The following is an 18,913-nucleotide window of genomic DNA, read 5'->3' as shown; positions in this document are numbered from 1 at the left end:
TTCATCTTCTTCTTCATTTTCCTTCGACACTTTATACTGTCCTCTAAAATAAAATGAAACTCAAAACTCACTTCTTCTGTGAATAACATAATATTGTAAAGGACATGTGAACATGTAAGTGGAAATACATTATAATGTTTTTAATTACTATTATAATTATCATTATTATTATTATTATTATTATTTGTATTGTTGGTGTTGTTATTGTTATCATTATTATTGTTATTATTAGTAGTAGTGGTAGTGGTAGTGGTAGTGGTAGTAGTAGTAGGAGTAGTAGTAGTAGTAGTAGTAGTAGTAGTAGTAGTAGCAGTAGTAGTAGTAGTAGTAGTAGTAATAGTAATAGTAGCAGTAGTAGCAGTAGTATAGTTATCGCTATTATTAGTAGTAGTATTATTACACTGTATTATTCTTATTACATCATCACAGGTGAACTGGGGTGAGAATGGATGCACGGAGGCAGGGTCCCATCTTGAGAAAGCTAAAAATGCCAAGACCCTAGCGATTAACGAGGAATCAGATGGCCAACTCTTGGGATCAAACGGAATGAGCATGTCATGCCTTGAGGCACTCAAGGTAATTTACTTCTACAGTGAAACCTGTCCATAAAGACCACCCAGGGGAGACAAAAAAAGTGGTCTTTATTGGCAGGTGCATGGTCTTTATGTACAGGTTCCTTTAGTACATGTTTCAATGAGAAACCATTTTCAAGATAACAAAAACAGGCGATTCAGTCTGATTTACTCCTACGGTGAAACCTGTCCATAAAGACCACCCAAGGGAGACAAGAAAAGTGGTCTTTATTGGCAGGTGCATGGTCTTTATGTACAGGTTCCTTTAGTACATGTTTCAATGAGAAACCATTTACAAGGGAAACGGAAATTGTGGTCTCTGTAGACAGGTTATTTCTTGTCATGCGATCTTTTTCTAAAGTTACTCATTAAAACATAATCATGATAATAAAAAAATTATATAATTAATGCATTATCTATGCAAAATACTGACAATGTAATACCAACATAAAATAATCAGGAAGAAAGATTGCCACATTTAAGCTTGGGGGAGGGGTAATCCTTTATAAAACTTAATAATTCCTATATACAAAAATGATGTTTGGGATGGGAATGAATAAGAAGCTGACAGGTGATTGGTAAAAAAAACAATTACCGGTAAAGGGAAATACAACCTTACTAGCAAATTGCCTTAGGAGAATGCTGATAATTCAGAGAAAGAACAAGCTAGATAAAGATTGAATGAAAAATAACTAGACAAACAATAAGAAAGTTATGAATTTCTGAAAGTTGGAATTCCTACAATTTCAAGTAGGCTGAAATGGTAATGTCACTCTGATGTCGTGTTGGACAAATCTGGCTTGTGGCTTGTGCAGTAGAAGACACATGAACAATGTATAATGATTACAAAAATAATGACAGTGATATTGTAAGGTGCCAAATCCAATTGAAATAAATGCCTAGCCTAAAGCAAAAATGATTAGCGGAAGGCCACAAAGGAAGTACAGTTTTTGAAATTACATTCTTTTCACAGACTCCTCCCCCCCCCCCCAAAAAAAAAAATAATAATAATTGTAGATACATTTTAATTCTGTTCTTAATAAACATGCAATCTGCCTAAAAGCTTTAAGGGAAGCATTTTTGAAAGGGGGGGGGGGGGTTGTTAAAGTAAATATAATAATGATAATACAGTTGTTTTATTTTATAACAAAATTTCATGAAGCAGATACAATGTACCTGTACAAACATGTATACTGTACATAACAATGCCATGTACTCTGAAATCCCCTTCTATTTAAAATGAAGTCTATAATGTTATTCACAGCGAACATGAAACTGACAATAACCATTCAAAAAATTTATTTGCCTTGTCTTTGATTTTTAGAAATGTTTTGCTCCAGTGAAAGCATTCTATGACAGAATTGCCGTCTCGAGACCTGCACCTGGACAGAAGGTAAGTGCATTTTGTTTAAAGGGATTGGGTATCTTTGCCTCAGATTCTAAACAAAATCCTGGATTTATCTCGAGCTGCAATTATAATCTTAAACCTTTAGGTCAGTCAGGAATCCAATTACTTTTACAAACCGATCGCCTATCTGATTATCAAGATACTCATGATTGGAATCCAAAATTTACAGCCTATTGGAGAAAATGAGTATGGTAACCCAGTCACTCAAAGATTGTTATACCTTTTTGAGGCACTTCATGGTCATTTTGAATCACAATTTTGTTAGGGCTTTAATATTACACTAGATCACAGACACTGATAACACGCAGGACCATGCATCTCAGATTTGTAAAACTGGAAACATTGTCAAACAATGCCTTTAAAAAGGAAAGGAAAAGAAGAACATGATAAGGATAATGGGCCCTTTTTTATCCAACGTAGCCTCATATGATTACCTCCATTAAAAAAGGACTAGACAATTAGACTAGACAGTTAGTGGTGATACAAAGTGGGTTGTGTGATTATAAAATCCCAGATGCGGAGGGTCAATCTGCTTTTACATTTCTTCTGTTTCTTTGTCTTCATCTAAGGACTTTTAGTATCCAAGCAAAAACAATAAAATCTAGGAATTTTTAAAGATAAAATCATTATTGTTTGTATAAAAGTGTTAGTACAGGACAGATTTTTTATGCCTGACTCATTGAAATTGCTGGAAATGTTGGATAAAGAAGCATTGACAAATTACACATTGTAATTTGAATTCGAATTTGGGACCCCCCCCCCCCCCCCCCCCCCCCCCCCCTCTCGAAGGTGATCTGTCTGATAAGTTTTCTGGAGTTTATAATTCACCGAAACTACATGGTAGACACTGATGGAAATAAATCCATTGGGCCGAAATTTGCTTTAAAAGATTAGAAGTCTAATTCAAGAGAGGGAAAAAACATACTTGACCGGCCCAGTGGATGGTCTACACTCACTGTGCGTCAGATACATTAGTCTGACCTGATAAATAAATCAGATCTGCTGGATATACAAAGCCACATTCTGAGCCCTGTTTCACAAAACTTGTCATCAGTAACAAATGACAGTCTTTGTTATAAGCTACTGAAATCCTTGCTTCTGATTGGTTATCAGCAGATTTGTCAATGATTTTTGTCATTTGTCATTGAAAAAAGGCTTTGTGAAATGGGTCCCAGGTCTGAAGAAAAGTGAAGATGCATAAAGATAAATTATTCTAACAAATTCATGATATTTACATCGGATGCAAATTCCAGTTTCCGATGGAGTGTTTTAATATCTAAATCAATTGACCAGACATTTTGTATTTTTTCCTTCCTAGGGCTACTGCTGTTCAGTCCAGCGCTAAAGGCCATGATCATGAAACCTCAAGTCTGGAGACTCGTGAGACGCAATCGTCATGGATCAAACAACTTTGCAATACTTGGATACATTCACAATTTCATGCTGTACATATTCTTTAAATTTTGTGAAAATTACCAAATAGCCCTTTTTATCAGAAAAATCATTCCCAAGTAGGAGCTATGGATTGCATGTACCTTGATTCTAAACAAGCAACAACAAGACCGCCGGAACTTTATGTAATGTTCTGTTGGAAAACGAAATGCTATTACCGGTAATGACAAAAGTGTTGGTAACAATTAGCTGTCAATCAGTTTTAAAGTTTTTTGGAATACTCATTGCACAGTTTACCACTTCGCTAGTTAATTTTTAGAAGTAGTTTTGTGATCTTTTTAAAAATTCATTAAGTATTTATGTATCTGCTGAAAATTTCATTAGAATATAAAATATCATAATTATAGAAACTTAGTTCTAGACATGCTCGTCTAATATGCTCTTGATGCTTGTAAACATTCAATTTTTTGTCAAAAAGTGATTATTTTCTTGTACATATGAAGATTAATAGTGTAAATACTTTGTAAATGTTGGAATTACTTTGCCAAGTAGGTTTTATTGCTATCATACATGTTTAACATTCATTTATATTAATAGAGTTAAAATTTATATGAAGTTCTGTACGGACGTTCATTCATTGTCAATGAAAATGTCTTTAAAAAATAGTTTCACAAAATATAATTCATTAGCCTTGCTTTCAATGTAAAATTAGTCTTTTGGAACTCGCAACATTTACAGTTAAGCTAAGGATCAAGAAATTTACATTTTGACACCTGTAAATTGAATATGCCCAAATAATTTCATGGGGTTTTCAAGACATGTTGCTGTGAACAAATGTATAGTTTAACAAAAGCAGATTAAAGAATTATAAAACTTCCTTTAAGTAGATTTTGAGCTCATAATACGCATATTAATCTACGTGTATATTGTACGATGCAAATTTATATTTCTTTGGAATAGTTTATGATGTCCACCAGACGGTTCAAATATTAGCTAGTAAAATACTTACTGTATGCTTAAATTAAAAAGGTAAAAAAAAAAAATCGATTTGCATTGATGTAAAATAAATTTTAAAAAATGGTAATCTAAGATATATTTATTATGCTCATGTCACATGACCTGTACTAAATACATTTGAAATTGGTGAAGGTATACCATTTCCAATTAGACGCACTTTTCAAATGGTCTAGGTATAAGTTTTATATTACAGTTTAATTTCAATAAGGAAATTAAGAACACGCAGAAAAGGCATAAAGTTCCTGAAGGAAAAAAAAATGAAATAGTTTTTGTACGCATACATCAAGTTCCTTGGCACATATCACATAAATATTTTGTACACAAATCAAAACGTTTGCTACAGTCTTTTTTCAGTTTGAGAAGCAAATTTAGAAAAAAAGAAAGATTTAGGAGTGTCAGAGGGTTGAATGAGAGAGAGATGTTGTCGAGTGAAAAGGGGAAATAGAATGCAAGCGAGTGAGAAACACTTACAATATTGTAAAAAAACCATATTATGTTCATGAAAATGTATGATGCAGAAACCAATAAATCAAAATCAAATCAAAATCAAATAAAAAACACACAGATAAAGATAAAATGTCCTTTGACAAGCCATTAATCTACATTTGCAACTCTCCACCCAGGTGAGGTAAATAGGTACCTTGCATGAATTCATTCCTTGAAATGCTAGAGCACCGTAATTGCAGCCATGCTAAAGCCGCGTTTCAATATTGTGGAGTAAGTGCCGCGAGTGTGAAGTCTGACGGGCATGAGCAATATACACGAGACCACTATTCTGTGAAATAACTCCATGTACATGGATATTATTGTTCTTAAAGGGAAAGTCCACCCCCAAAATAAGTTTGTTTCGATAGAGGCAGAATAATAAGAAAATCAGGTGAGTGAAAGTTTGAGCAAATTCTGAATGAAAATAAGAAAGTTATGAATTATTGAAGTTGTGATCAACAAATACAAATTGGCAACTCTGTGACTTATTATACGAGCTCTCCTTCATTTGCTTTGTGCATAATATTCCATAAAATCATGTTCTTCGTTATTGATGACGGAATATATATTTGTTCCTTGCAGGGGGAGTATAGAAACATATTTGCAATCATTATATTTAGGGTGCATGTATGGTTGAAATTTTTCTTGAGGGAAAATGAAAATTTTAGATTTTTTTAGTACTGAGCAAATGGAAGTTGAGCTCGCATGATACGTCATAGAGTTGCCAATTTGTGTTTGATTGATCACAACTTCAATAATTCATAACTTTCTTATTTTCATTCAGAATTTGCTCAAACTTTCACTCACCTGATTTTCTTATTATTCTGCCTCTATCGAAACAAACTTATTTTTGGGGTGGACTTTCCCTTTAACCTTTTCTTTTTTTCATAAGGGATTAATTACTCACTACAAATTAAATGAAGCTCTCAAAGTCGACAACAACAAAATCACACAGAGCATTATCTTGGATTAGTAATAGTTTAATGAAAGCAGATAGACTTATGCATTGTTTGCAACTGATATAGGTTAGCCTGCCATGCACTACAAATGAGGTGAAATCCTCTTTATATTCTTTACTTCTGGACACACAACTTTTGAAGATTTGCACGATCGATAAAATTCATTAAAAAAAACCCTGAATTTTCATGAATAATTCATCAATAATGAAAGCATATAGCTGTTAATCAATATCTCTCAAGTTTAAATGCTGGTTAACATCCTCAATACAGTACAATTCAAACTGATTTATTACCATTTCGAAATAGGTCACAATATATTCCTCAGTTATCATGATACATTTCAATGTGCTATTAAAATGAATAATCAACCTGCTGGGTAGATTACATTAAAATGGCGTCCAAATTGGCTTTTTCTAATATTTTAAATCTCCTATTTATACATGACCATGTAAAAGTGGCATTTGGCACACCGCGAAAATACTGAAAAGCTTTTCCTCTGATTAAGTACGCATCTGACAATGTACTATAACATGGAAAATACATGTACATATGGGTAAAGTTCATGGTGTTCAAAATACATTGCAGGATGCATTCACAATTTTGGGGGGCATCAGTGGAATACGGTAATGATCATAACAAATTTTGAATGTTTCGCAAGATACTTCCAGAATCAAAGCTTAGTTTGTAAACTATTCTAGACAAATCATTGATAAGTGATGACACTCCCCCACATATTTTAAAAAAGGAAAAGAAAAACTAAATTCAGTTATCCTGAAATGATATTTGAGTGGAGGGTGGTGGTATAGGAATGATGTGTAGACACATTTCATAAAACTAGAAAAATAAAGGCACTTAGTCCAATTTTGAAAAAATAAAAGACTTGTTATACAACCATACAAACACCACTGAGAGAATATTCACAACCAATCATTCATTTGTTTCAAACGTGTAGTGAAATCGCCCTTTTGGTTTCTTGGAAATACTTGAAATCGCGTTTACAAATGACAGATTTTACAGCAACATATTCGCCTATTTTAACTTCCTTCCAATTATCTCATGAAAACTAGCATTTTTTACTTAAAGGGACAGTTGAGTTCTTGTTTAAGACAACAAATTATGCCTTCAAAGTGCATGGTTATTGATCTTATTCTTATTTATGACACTTGCAGTGCCCCTTTAGAAACTAAAATTGCTTACGAAGGTCATTTTAGACCCCAAAATGTGTGAAATTTAGAGTAAATCTGATCGTACCAATTCAGATATACTTTACAAAAAAAAATATGGTGACCGTTAATTTAATTTAATGATGATATTACAACCAACAACCAAAAGTTTTTCATTATCTCACAAAAAAAATTATTGTATGTAGCACCCTCTATACCAAAACTCAACTATCCCTTTAGACCTAATTGCAATACACATACATTACCTAAAAAGAATACACAAAAATACAAGAAATAATGAAGCTCTGTAGACAAAGAAATTGTTTTACAATTTTTTTTTTTCTTCCTTGCCTTTCGGGCTCTGTCGTATCATGGAAAGAATAATATTTACCTTGAAAGAATAATATTTACCAAATTTGTTATTGTAAACAAAAATGCCTACCAGAGCACAGACTCCTTGCTACATGTAATATTTTTATTCAAAGCCCTAAACTGACAGTTTAACATGACAGTTACAATGTAGAAGTAACTAATCCATTTCTGTAGCTCAAATTGATTGACCATGGAATAACTCCACTGGCAGGATGTCATTTTTGTTTTGAAAATTCTCTCAAAAATAAATTATGGATATTCACAGAAATTATTCATTATAATATATAATTGATCATATTAACAGACTTCTTGCATGTACTCGTGTGCTATGCTTTTTTGGCTCTTAAGTGACATTACAATTCATGCAGCTAGAATACATTCTTGCTCTTAGCAGATGCCGTTGAACTCAATATCACAATAGTCTTCATAATATTGCTCTTTCATTATTTACAAATATACATAATTCAACATAATTAAACATCATTAATCACGACAATGAAAGCTTACTGTATGTGTTCAATTTTTTTTCTCATGTTTTTTCATTTGTAAATGTTAACAGACATTTACTGAGCAGAATTTTCCATCACCGTCATTTGTATGAAACCTTAACGGTTTGATATATCCCATACGCTAGCTATATTTGCAGTTTACTCATTTAATTAAAAATTTTACTGGAAATCACATATACTAATGGCATCAAACATGGATATGCATATTTGGGACTAAATGTCGGAAATAATGACATGGTCCACTTGAATCGGCCATTCCTAGTTGTATTTCTCACGATTAGTCATTTCAAAATCAATCCCCTTCAAGATTAACTGCAAAGAATAGAATACGCTACATTAAAACATGATATTGGATATAGTAACAGAATGTTAAGACTTTAATTAACACCACAAAAACACTAAATCATATTTTTACTTTCTGATCTCTAAATAAATACATAAGTTCACACATATGAGGGTCTAAAGTAGGGTCTACGAAAACATAAACTGAATGAGCGCTCTAAGGGAATAACAACGTTGTTCTATCCAAACAGTGCTCTTTGGACATTAACAAATAGCATGGAATAAATAAATGCAGTGAAGGCCTTAATTTTAAAAATAAATAACCACAAATATACATTTTAATGCCTCTTCTTCATGTAGATTATATATGCTCACAAAAAACAGTCCCTACTATTATACCATCACACAAAATGTGGCTACCGATTCCTCTTTTTCCTTAAATATTGGCTATATACTTAGCTACAGACACCAACCCCTGTTGTAAATCCACCCCAACATTGCACCGACATTGAATTCTTATGTACACAAGGCATAATTTTGAAATGATGATTTTCAATGATTTTTAAATGCTTTTTTTAATGATGTATCGAACACTCGGAATAAACATGAGCTTCAGAATTTCACTGACATCCTGAATTGCGGCTAGATTAGACCTGTCATAGGCCTCTCGAAAGTTCCTTCAAATTCTTTCTCTTTATTTGGAAAGGAAGTCAAAAATTTCATAGGAGCCTTAGGAAATGCTGATTTATTCTTATCTAGACCTCTAAATGGCTCTTCAATTTTTAAACTTTTCTTTTTGCGATGATAACTTGACAAGAGCATTAGATGTAATGAATACAATTTCAGCCATTCATCTTTTATCATGATTTACACTACATACACGGAAGCTTCAATGTCAACAATTTGAATTTTCATTCTTTCTCCCGAAAGGCCCTATTCTTATCAAAACAGTGGTGCAGGTCAGAAGATTTTGTTTTTCTTCTTTTTCTTCTTCTTGTCTAATACAATCAAGGTGTATTCATTCTCACCTTGGTAAAGAAAATGCTCATAAAAAAAAAAATTGTGGTAGTCAATGATTCCTGAAAACTCCTTTCAGAATTCAGGGATTTTGGAAGTTTTGATGAATGAATCGTTTCATTGTGCTGGCTGGTAAAAGTCAAGGTTTGTCTCAACTGACTTGCTTCACTGTCACTCGCCCCATACCATACAGCTAATTATGATTTCAAAATTGGGGCTTCAAATAAAAAGAGTTGGGTGTCCCAAAACAGAGCCTCCATTTAATGGTTCGGAGAAGAAAAAACACAACCATAAAAGTGAAAACACCTGCAGCTAATCATGCAATATCTTGAAAGCCTTGAATATGATATCACTTGTTTGTTTCTGTTTTCTTTTTTTTCTCAAAAAAATGCAATTACAAGATCAATATCAAACAATAGAAAAATTGGTCGCAGCAATAGATGGAATGACAAATGAGAACAATTTTCGATTAAAAAAAGAAAATAGTGAAAACTGCAAATGCTCTAGAATGATAAGCAGGTATAGATGAAGTCTCCTTCACGGAGAGCAGAGTTGTCAGGTGATTGGTGCAGCGAGGAAAGTTACTCCACAGTGACGGACTTGGCCAGGTTCCTTGGGCAATCCACCTGCGCAGGGGGAAGGAATGGTTGAAACAGTGAAATTAGATTTCTTTTTAAGTGTAGATCTTGCTCAGAACAAGCAAGATATCGAAGGTTCAGTGACACAAAGACGTAACTCCATATTTTGCCAAAATGACTATTTGATATCAAAATGTTCAAAAAACAAGTGGGCTTTCCAGGAATCACAAAGACTTAACTCCATCCAACACCCCATTGAAGTCAATGGCTAGTGAAACATAGACTTAACTCCGAAGTGCTCAGTGACACATAAATCACCTTTTCTCAAAATGGAGTTACATCTTTGTGTCACTGACCCCTTGATATTTACACAAACTAGGCAAAAAAAAACGGGCTCATTCCTTGAGCATATGAAGAAACATCAATATAAAGAATTCCGGATTCCGAAAAAGAGACATTTTTGACCAACAGTTTTCAAGCTTATCATTTGATGATCATTATTTATGATTAAACGGGGAATTCAACCAACTGGAAATAAGACTAAATGGGTAATGGACCAAATGGGTAGTAGACTCATTGGAGATTAGACCAAATGGAAATAAGACCAAATGACTATTAGCCTAAATGGTCATTACACCACATGATGAGTAGACAAAATGATTATTAGACCATGTGGATGGTAGACGAACTGGTTGTAGACCAAACAACGATAAACCTCCCGAATCAAATTAATACCCCCAGCATCATCTTTGAAAGATACAAAACCATAATAAATAATAATAATAAAAACGTTACTTATAAAGCCCTTACCATCGAAGTCTCAAAGCGCTATAACACACAAAAAAGACTGATATACAATTAAATCTTTAACAAAACTAAAAATGCAAATAAACCTACAAATTACGATACATATGGAAGACACATCAAAGTGAACAGAGTTAATTAATCATCCATAGACACATCTCAAACATGAAACTCACGTCAAACCCACGGAGGACGGCTATATGGTAGGCCAGGAGCTGGAGGGGTATGACGCACAGGATACCGGTCAGGCAGTCCACGCAGCGAGGCAGCTCGATGGTACGAGAGGCGGTGCTCAGGGCGTCCTCGTCTCCCTTCTCACAGATGATAATCGGCTTGCTCTGAGTGATGAAGAAAGAAAAAAAATGTTTATCCCTGATATGTTGTCCTAGATCCCTAATGTGATGTGATGATCAGGGGGGTGTTTCAAAAAGATCCTAAGTTGAGCTTAACTCTAAGTTGGACTTAACAGTTATGGAAAGCCGTTAGCATCATTGAAAATATTTTGTAAAAGTTATTTCAAAAGGCATAAAATGTTGGTTCAAATCATTCATAGTTTCTATTATCATGGGAGATTTCATGTTCTTGATGTGGAATTTACGAAAAGTCTAAATTACTTCAATTTTTATTTTATTATAAGGCTACAAATGGCTCTCCATAATATTTAAGTCCAACTTAGAGTTAAGTTCGACTTAGAATCTTTGTGAAACAACCCCCAGGGCCCCCATCTTTAAAAGAGTTGATATCGATCGCAACTTATTTGAGATTGATATCAATCGCAACTATGTACATAAGAGATAGGAAGACTGCAAACTTGCGATTGATTTGGATCAATCGCATCTCTTTGTAATTAAAGACGGGGCCCAGACCAAAGTTCATATCCATCAATAATTTATGAATACTGCTACAAGAAGTAAACAGGAAGTTAAAATGTTTACAAACTTTAAACCTTCTTCAAAACTATGACTCGTACAACTTCCAAGTGAAGTCATGATGCACTGGTCACTTTATTTTTCACAACATCACTCCTTCAAAATAAAGGACATACTACCATCTAACTGAGTAAAAGTTATGACGTACTTATGGTCATTTGGTCAAGGATTCACGGATGACCGACTCCCACTAGAGGGCTTACCCATTATAAAAGGGGTTCACTTCTGGGCCCTGTTTCATAAAAATTGTTATCAATAACAAGTGCTAAATTTCTATGGCAAATTTGCTCTCAGCCAATCAGATGCCATGATTTCAGTAGCTTATAACAGTAGCTTGTAACTTGTCATTGATAACACGTTTTATGGAACAGGGCCCAGGACCCCAGGCAGGGTTACTTCAGACTTTGGAGTAGTTTAGAGAATACTTCATCGAGAGAGTATAGTTACCACCAGAATTGCTCTAGACTTCAATTTATCATTACTATTGTATTTTAACTTTATAAATACTATGCTCTGTATTTAATTGCAATCAACTTGTTTAACTCTCTATATGCATGAAAGTAAGTTGTACAATATAGATCCGATCCTCACACAACACTGATGTCTTCAATACATCTGCACAAAATGATGAAAGTGGTTTTCGTAAGCCATCATCAATTTTAAAATAAACTCATCATCACCACGCTCAATTCCAACAATAAAAAATTTATCCACATGCCAGAATGACTGGAAACCCAACTTTTTTCCACAGAACTAGATTTGGCTCTTTTGTTTCTTATTATATTGTTTACATTGAAAGCACTATGGTACTTCTTGGAGTATACATGTAGCTCTGTGCAAATTACCATAAAATTATGATTCCTGTTTACGATCATTACATCAAATATTGTTGGATTTTACACAACACACACCTGTATTTGTCATATCTACTGCGTTAGCGCATATTACATACTCCAAGATTTTCAAATTATAATTAGAAGTTGTATACATTCACTTTACCCAAAGTTTCTAACATGGAACTGAATTTTTAGCATGTTTAACGTTCTCACCTTTCTGGCAACGACTTGACGCAAGGCATTCTGACATTTCTGTAATGAAAAGAAAAAAAAAGGAATGTTCACAACAGATGGTATCATTTGGTCATGTTTACTTTGCCAATTTGATGTTATTTTAATGATTCCAAAACCCCCTAGTATTTATGATCAATCTTTCCCAATTATTGAAGACAGTTTCTTTTACAATGCAATCGCATGACAAGAAATAAACTTTATCTTATAAGTTAAAGAAAATAATAGTTAAGGATAAGAATTCTCACAGGATGAAAAGAATCACCCTGTATTTCTTTATTACTGTGAGTAGACACCATTGTTGTTAGCAACTCCATTTAGGCTCCCTATCCCACTTTCTTTTTTAAAGACCATATCCAAACTAAAAAATGAAATGGATGAATTGTATATCATCGAAAAGGTTGTAAGCCATACTGTAGATTACATTAATATCAATTATATGCTATTTTAGTGTCTGTCAGCAGAGTATCAGCTCTCCGAAAACTCAAAATATAAAGCTTTGAAAATCAGAAGTTGTCAACCTAAAAACCTTGCTATCGACTTGATGAAATCATCATATGTGGAATCGCATATTCATTAAGACGGCTGATCGCCTCAGCTATATACATGTAGGTGAACTGATCGGGTGAACATGTTATACTGCGTCAAATTTGACCCCTGTTAACCTAATTTGGAGGGGTGCGGAAAATGAGGTTTTAACTTCCTTTTGTGCAATAATGAAAAGGTAAATACTTTATTCCTTTATATTTGTATTCTACATTCATTCAAATTTCCATTTATATCAAGTTGTATTTTTATCGGATAAGGTCTTTAAAGAGGTTGAGTTCTGGGAAGAGGTGAAAAATAATTTGTGAGCATTATCATTGTTATTATGTAAGTGTGGAAAAACATCAGATCAAAAATGTTCCCTGAAAAGCATGGGTCTTCAAATGCCTAAATATTCTAAATAAGGCATGTAACAGCATAAGAATTGGGGCAGATTTTTGAAACCACATGTTCGTGTAGTCCCATATACATCTTTCTGTGTACAATGCTTGTAACTTTACCAAGACTGGACAAAATTTCTTATAATTTTGATGATTCTAGAACCTTGCAGTACCCACCAATACTTATATGCTAGATGATCAACTTGTTTTGATCGACTCCACACTGTTTCTTTCACAATGCAATCTCATGACCAGAACTCAACTTCATCTTTAAATTGTTATTTCTAATCGTACCACATATGTTCCATCTTTCATCATGACGAGGATGACGGGCATGTCTTCATCGACCAGAGCGAGGGGGCCGTGCTTGAGCTCTCCCGCCAGGATGCCCTCAGAGTGAAGGTAGCACAACTCTTTGATTTTCTGAGAAAAGACGGAGAGATTATAAGTAAATGCAGATTTTGTATAATGGGTAGAAATAATGATTATAGGCTTGGAAATACACCTTGAAAGTAAGGCAATTGGTCTATAACCAGTTTGTCTACTGCCCAATCAGTCTATTCCCATATGGTCTACACCCAGCCTGTCTACTATCCACATGGTCTAATAATCATTTTGTCTACTTATCATTTGGTCTAATCTCAAATTAGTCTACTACCATTTGGTCTATTGTTCATTTAGTCTAATTAACAGTTACTAGTCTAATTCCCAATTTGTCACAAGCTCATTTTGTCTACCATCCAATAGGTCTTATAATCATTCTTGATCAAATAATTACGGATAGCAGACAAAATAGGATTAGACAAACCGGAAATTAGACTGATTGGAAATTAGACCAAACGGCAATAAATCCACATCACCATCACTGATCATCACCATGACAACCATCATCATCCACAACATCCTCATCACCATTACTATTCTTACCAGGGCACCTTCCAAGCAGGTGGCAAAGTTGAAGCCCCTTCCCATGAGCAGGATGCTCCTCTTCTGCACAAGCTCCCCTGCGAGTTTCGCAATCTGATTGTCCATCTCCAACACTTGCTTGATTTTATCTAACGCACGGAAAGAAATGATAATGCTGTTGAAACAAGTTCTAAAGGACGAGAAATTGTGCTGATTATTTATCTCCAATACTTGTTTGATTTTATCTACCACACAGAAAGAAATGATTATGCTATCGAAAATAATATCGCTAGTGACACTCCTTGCCCAGCCAGCCCGCATCGAGCCAACCAATGTTGATTGGTTGAGCACCCATGTGCTTCGACCAATAGGCCTTGTCCGTCATGTTCTAATTATTTGACCGCCGGTCCACCCGGTCCACCCGTAGAGTATAAAAGATGCTTGCTTACAATCTATTTTATCATCTGACGAAGTGTAGCAGCGGCGCACGAAACATCGTGATCTTTTAGATACCTTGTTGACCATATTGCGAGACAAACGAATGTCACTAGCAATATTATTTTCGATACTATATCCGCAATGAGTTATATATTTAGCATTAAATGATAATTGCTGTTGAAACAAGTTCCAAAAGTTGAGAAATTGTGCTTCTTCCAACAAAAATAAAATGAGAGGAGTGGGAGAAGGATAGAGATGAGGTTGAGAGTTTTAACAAGGATGAGGGTAAGAAAACAGTAAAGAAAACCCCCACCCCCTCCCCCCCCCCCACTGCCTTCATTACAGATCTGACAATCACCTCTTTGACAAATTCTCTACCCCCACCCTTCCCTTCCCTTCCCCTCCCCTCCCCTACATACAACTACCAATTTCCAGTACTTGTCACCATCCAAACGAGCTTAAGTCCTGGGAGGCAGCAGTTTTTTTCCTGATAATGTAAATTGTGAAACACTTCACATTTCTGTATCCAAAAATACACAGCTCGAGAATACACAGAACCTTTGTTGTGCACCTTTGCCATTCATTTGTTGTAGCAGTTTTTGATATTTACGACTCTGGCTAAAGTTAACCCACAACCTTTGCATCTCAAATCTCGGTCAAGTGTTTAAACCACCCATCACAACACCTCTATCAGTCAATTTGGAGTTGGTCTAGCCTTGTGACTAGGGGTCTGTTCAAACGACACTTTTCCACCCTAGAAACACGTTTTTCAATGTTTTTTGTCGGTCGTAAAAATAAATGCGTTTCAAAACGCAAACATGAAACGCTGAAAAAGATGCTGCAGAATCACGGCCGCTAAAAATTGCTTGAATGCAACTGAGATCTCAATCATGATTCTATAGCATCCTATCATTTCCGGTTTGGCCGACAGTCGACCGTAAACAAATTTCGAAAAGCACGCGCCGATTGATGATAAACGCGCCGACGCGTTAATGAAAAATTGCTTGAACGCTCTCTCGCAGTGACCATGTTTTTTAACCGCTTTTTGATTGGTGATTCATTTTAGTGATTCTAGCTTTAAAAAAATCGCTTGATTGCACCCTAGGGGTTCAAAAGAGACAGGAAGGGTATAAACTTACTTGGTAGATCTTGAAGTTCCTGGATGATCTCGTGTCTCCTGGCTGTGAATGAGAGTCTGTCTTGGTTCATCATCAGAGCAAACATGACCAGGGAGACGAACTGACTGGTGTAGGCCTACAGGGAGGAACAAACAAATAAATGGTGAGAAACAGACAGGGACATATAGACAGACGAAGAAAGCGATGTCCGTCTTCTAGCTGTGAATGAGACTCTACCTTGGTTTATCGTCACCAAGGAAATGATCTGACTGGTATAAGCCTTCATGGGACAAATAAATAGAACAATGCAAACACATCTAATTACATTTTCACAACACCTCTTTCTCCTCTTCCTCAGCTTATCATTATCACCAGAACACCACCATTGTCATCACTACCATCAATCATCCTCATTCTCATCATCGTCATTATCATCATCATTATGGTCCTCTTTCTTCTCAGCGTCATTATCATCACCAGCAGCAGTAGCATTGTCACTATCATCATCTTCATCATCACCATTATGATCATCACCATTTGGATCATCACCATCCTTATCACCACCACCACCACCACCACCACCACCACCACCACCACCACCACCACCACCACCACCACCACCATCCTCATCGTCACCAGTATCTCTATCAACATCTATCAACATCAGCAGTTTCAGTGATATCTCCATCATACCTTTGTACTGGCGACTCCAATCTCCGGCCCAGCGTTGAGGTGAACACCACAGTGCGTCTCTCGCGAGATGCTGCTGCCGACAGTATTGGTTATTCCAACGGTGAGAGCGCCCCTTGACTTACAGTAGCGCAGAGCATTCAAGGTATCTGCTGTCTCACCTAAATAAAAAAATAAAAACAGATGAAAACAAATCAATGACAAATTCATACTTCATGCTCACTAAGAACTACTTTATATTACAATTTTTTTGCAGATATTAATATTTAAGCGGGACTGCACAACTTATAGCTATTTGCGCCCTCTATATTGCAAACAATGCCTAAGCGGTACCCATTGGTCCCCCATGATCCCCTTTTTCTAATGTTAATTTAGTGCTTATTTGAACAGATAACCACCTGTCAGTGACCATGCAGGGAGGTGTAATCCCTCCCGGCCAAACTAGTGCAGACAAGCTCAAAGAAAATTGGTCTCTGTGATAAACCTCTAGTGTAATAATAATAATAATAATGGTGGCTTCTTATATAGCGCACAGGTCTGTCACGTTGTGACGCTCCTGGCGCTGCCTCGATTATTACCCTGGCTTTAGCAAGGCAGCCACTGCAGCGCTCTAGCATTTCAAGGAATGTACCACAATGGGAAGAAAAAAAATTGTACAGAAAGCATATTCATTCCCACAATTTTCATATAGAAAATGCAATTATGATAAACCTCTTTTTTTCCACCTTTCTTTGTCCCTCCCTCCCTCCCTCCCTCCCTCCATCTATCTAGGCAGATGGTCTTTGGGTACAGGTTACTTTAGTCCATGTTTCAATAGGACCATTTTCAAGGGAGACAAAAAATGTGGTCTTTCTATACAGGTGGTCACTAAAGCAGGTTTCACTGTAATATCCCCGGTCTGACTCTCACCTGACTGACTGATGAAGAATGCCACATCGTCCCTGAAAACAGGAGTGTGACGGTCCAAAAAGTCACTCGACAGCTCAACCACCACAGGCAGTTCTGTTAGCTCCTCGATCAACTGGCGAGTCTGGAGAGAAAGAAAAATAAAAATCGTTAATAGTTGTGTGAAGTTTAGGTGTTGCAGAGGCGTCCTGGGGGGTGTTTCATAAAGCTGTTTGTAAGGTAATATGAAGTGCCAGATAGGATGCCCAAAGTTTTTCCTGATGTTTTAACAAAGTGTGACTATATTTCCAATAACCTCAATTAAATTATGACAAAAAATATACTTTGCATTAAAAATGTTTGTTAACTTATAGTAAGAATGTTAATCTACATCTGCACAGTTCAACTTTAGTTGATGCAGTTAAAAATGTTTGAGCATCCCATTTGGCTTTTCAAATTTAAATCATTCGTAAAGCCGCCATAGGTACAAGCTCGCTGACAACTCATTAAAACACGACCATCTAAATATCATTTTGGACTTCCCCTTTGATCTTCAGGGCAGTGTTTCACGAAACCATCATAAGTACAAGTTCGCTGACAACTCATTGAAACGTGTGTGTTAAATTTAATCCACATCACAATGGAATTTAGGTGAACTTGTATTTATGACGGTTTCGTGAAACGGCACCCTGTTTGCAGACTTACAGCGATTGCCGAGTGATAGCTCGTACCGCAGGCCAAGAAGAGAAGACGACGACATCTCAGAATCTCATGCATATGATCCTGAAGACCACCAAGGCACACTAAAACAAAGAAAGAAAGAAAGAAAAAAACACTGAAGGATGTATTCTCGAAAGCAGCCTAACGGCACACTAAAACAAAGAAAGAAAAAAAGAAAGAAACACTGAAGGATGTATTCTCGAAAGCAGCCTAACTTCAGGCGAGGTTTAAAGGCCCTTTCCAAGAAAATTCAACTTTATATCGATGGAAAGCTGAATGAACGTAGAATACATATATAATGGAATGAATAATATATTTAACTCTTCAGTATTGCACACAACATCATTGTGAATATGCATACTTTTTAGGTCAACAACTTCCAATTTTCAAAGCTTTAGATTTCAAGTTTGCGAGGTTCAGGAATCAATGACAAATTATGAATTATTTTGTTCATCAGGCTTGGTTATTTACTGGCATAAATGTTTAAAAAATAATGAGGAATACGATATTATAATAAACCCGGAAGGTAGAAAGAAATAAACACAAAGATATTGTAAAATTTGTATATTGTACATTTGTATATTTTGATTCATTTTGTACTGGCCATCCGTATTCCAGTCAGCCCGTGTTGTTTTGTGTGTGTTATAGGTAAGAACCCTGCCCTCTCTTGTTCCT

The 18,913-nt window shown here is 35.6% G+C and overlaps 2 protein-coding genes across 4 annotated transcripts in view; one reads left to right on the top strand and one right to left on the bottom strand.

Annotated features, from left to right (window-relative positions):
- LOC115921828 (anthrax toxin receptor 1-like) overlaps nucleotides 1-4,415 on the top strand; it is an 83,382-nt gene extending 78,967 nt beyond the window's left edge. Inside the window, exons 13-15 of the mRNA XM_030980065.1 lie at nucleotides 430-576; nucleotides 1,897-1,965; nucleotides 3,299-4,415. Of these exons, the coding sequence (XP_030835925.1) occupies nucleotides 430-576; nucleotides 1,897-1,965; nucleotides 3,299-3,325 (243 nt within the window). The 3' untranslated portion in view covers nucleotides 3,326-4,415. The remainder of the gene's footprint in view (nucleotides 1-429; nucleotides 577-1,896; nucleotides 1,966-3,298) is intronic.
- Nucleotides 4,416-5,839: 1,424 nt separating this feature from the next.
- The window catches only part of LOC585886 (glutamine--fructose-6-phosphate aminotransferase [isomerizing] 2), a 38,495-nt gene continuing 25,421 nt past the window's right edge, over nucleotides 5,840-18,913 (bottom strand). For 2 of the 3 annotated variants that reach the window (XM_030979319.1, XM_030979320.1), the window contains exons 11-19: nucleotides 18,224-18,321; nucleotides 17,543-17,663; nucleotides 16,637-16,794; nucleotides 15,965-16,079; nucleotides 14,409-14,536; nucleotides 13,776-13,904; nucleotides 12,538-12,576; nucleotides 10,736-10,897; nucleotides 9,448-9,803 (exon numbers count right to left, since the gene is read on the bottom strand). In XM_030979319.1, coding sequence (XP_030835179.1) covers nucleotides 9,759-9,803; nucleotides 10,736-10,897; nucleotides 12,538-12,576; nucleotides 13,776-13,904; nucleotides 14,409-14,536; nucleotides 15,965-16,079; nucleotides 16,637-16,794; nucleotides 17,543-17,663; nucleotides 18,224-18,321 — 995 coding nt within the window. In that variant the 3' untranslated portion in view covers nucleotides 9,448-9,758. Of the gene's footprint in view, nucleotides 9,804-10,735; nucleotides 10,898-12,537; nucleotides 12,577-13,775; nucleotides 13,905-14,408; nucleotides 14,537-15,964; nucleotides 16,080-16,636; nucleotides 16,795-17,542; nucleotides 17,664-18,223; nucleotides 18,322-18,913 lie in introns of all 3 variants that reach the window. The other variant, XM_030979318.1, reaches the window with a different exon arrangement.

Source organism: Strongylocentrotus purpuratus, unplaced genomic scaffold (genome assembly GCF_000002235.5).
Source record: "Strongylocentrotus purpuratus isolate Spur 01 unplaced genomic scaffold, Spur_5.0 spur5_scaffold_10, whole genome shotgun sequence".
Lineage (NCBI taxonomy): Eukaryota > Metazoa > Echinodermata > Echinoidea > Camarodonta > Strongylocentrotidae > Strongylocentrotus > Strongylocentrotus purpuratus.
The sequence above is the reverse complement of the archived record's forward strand: the minus strand, read 5'-3'. Positions and strand labels throughout refer to the sequence as shown.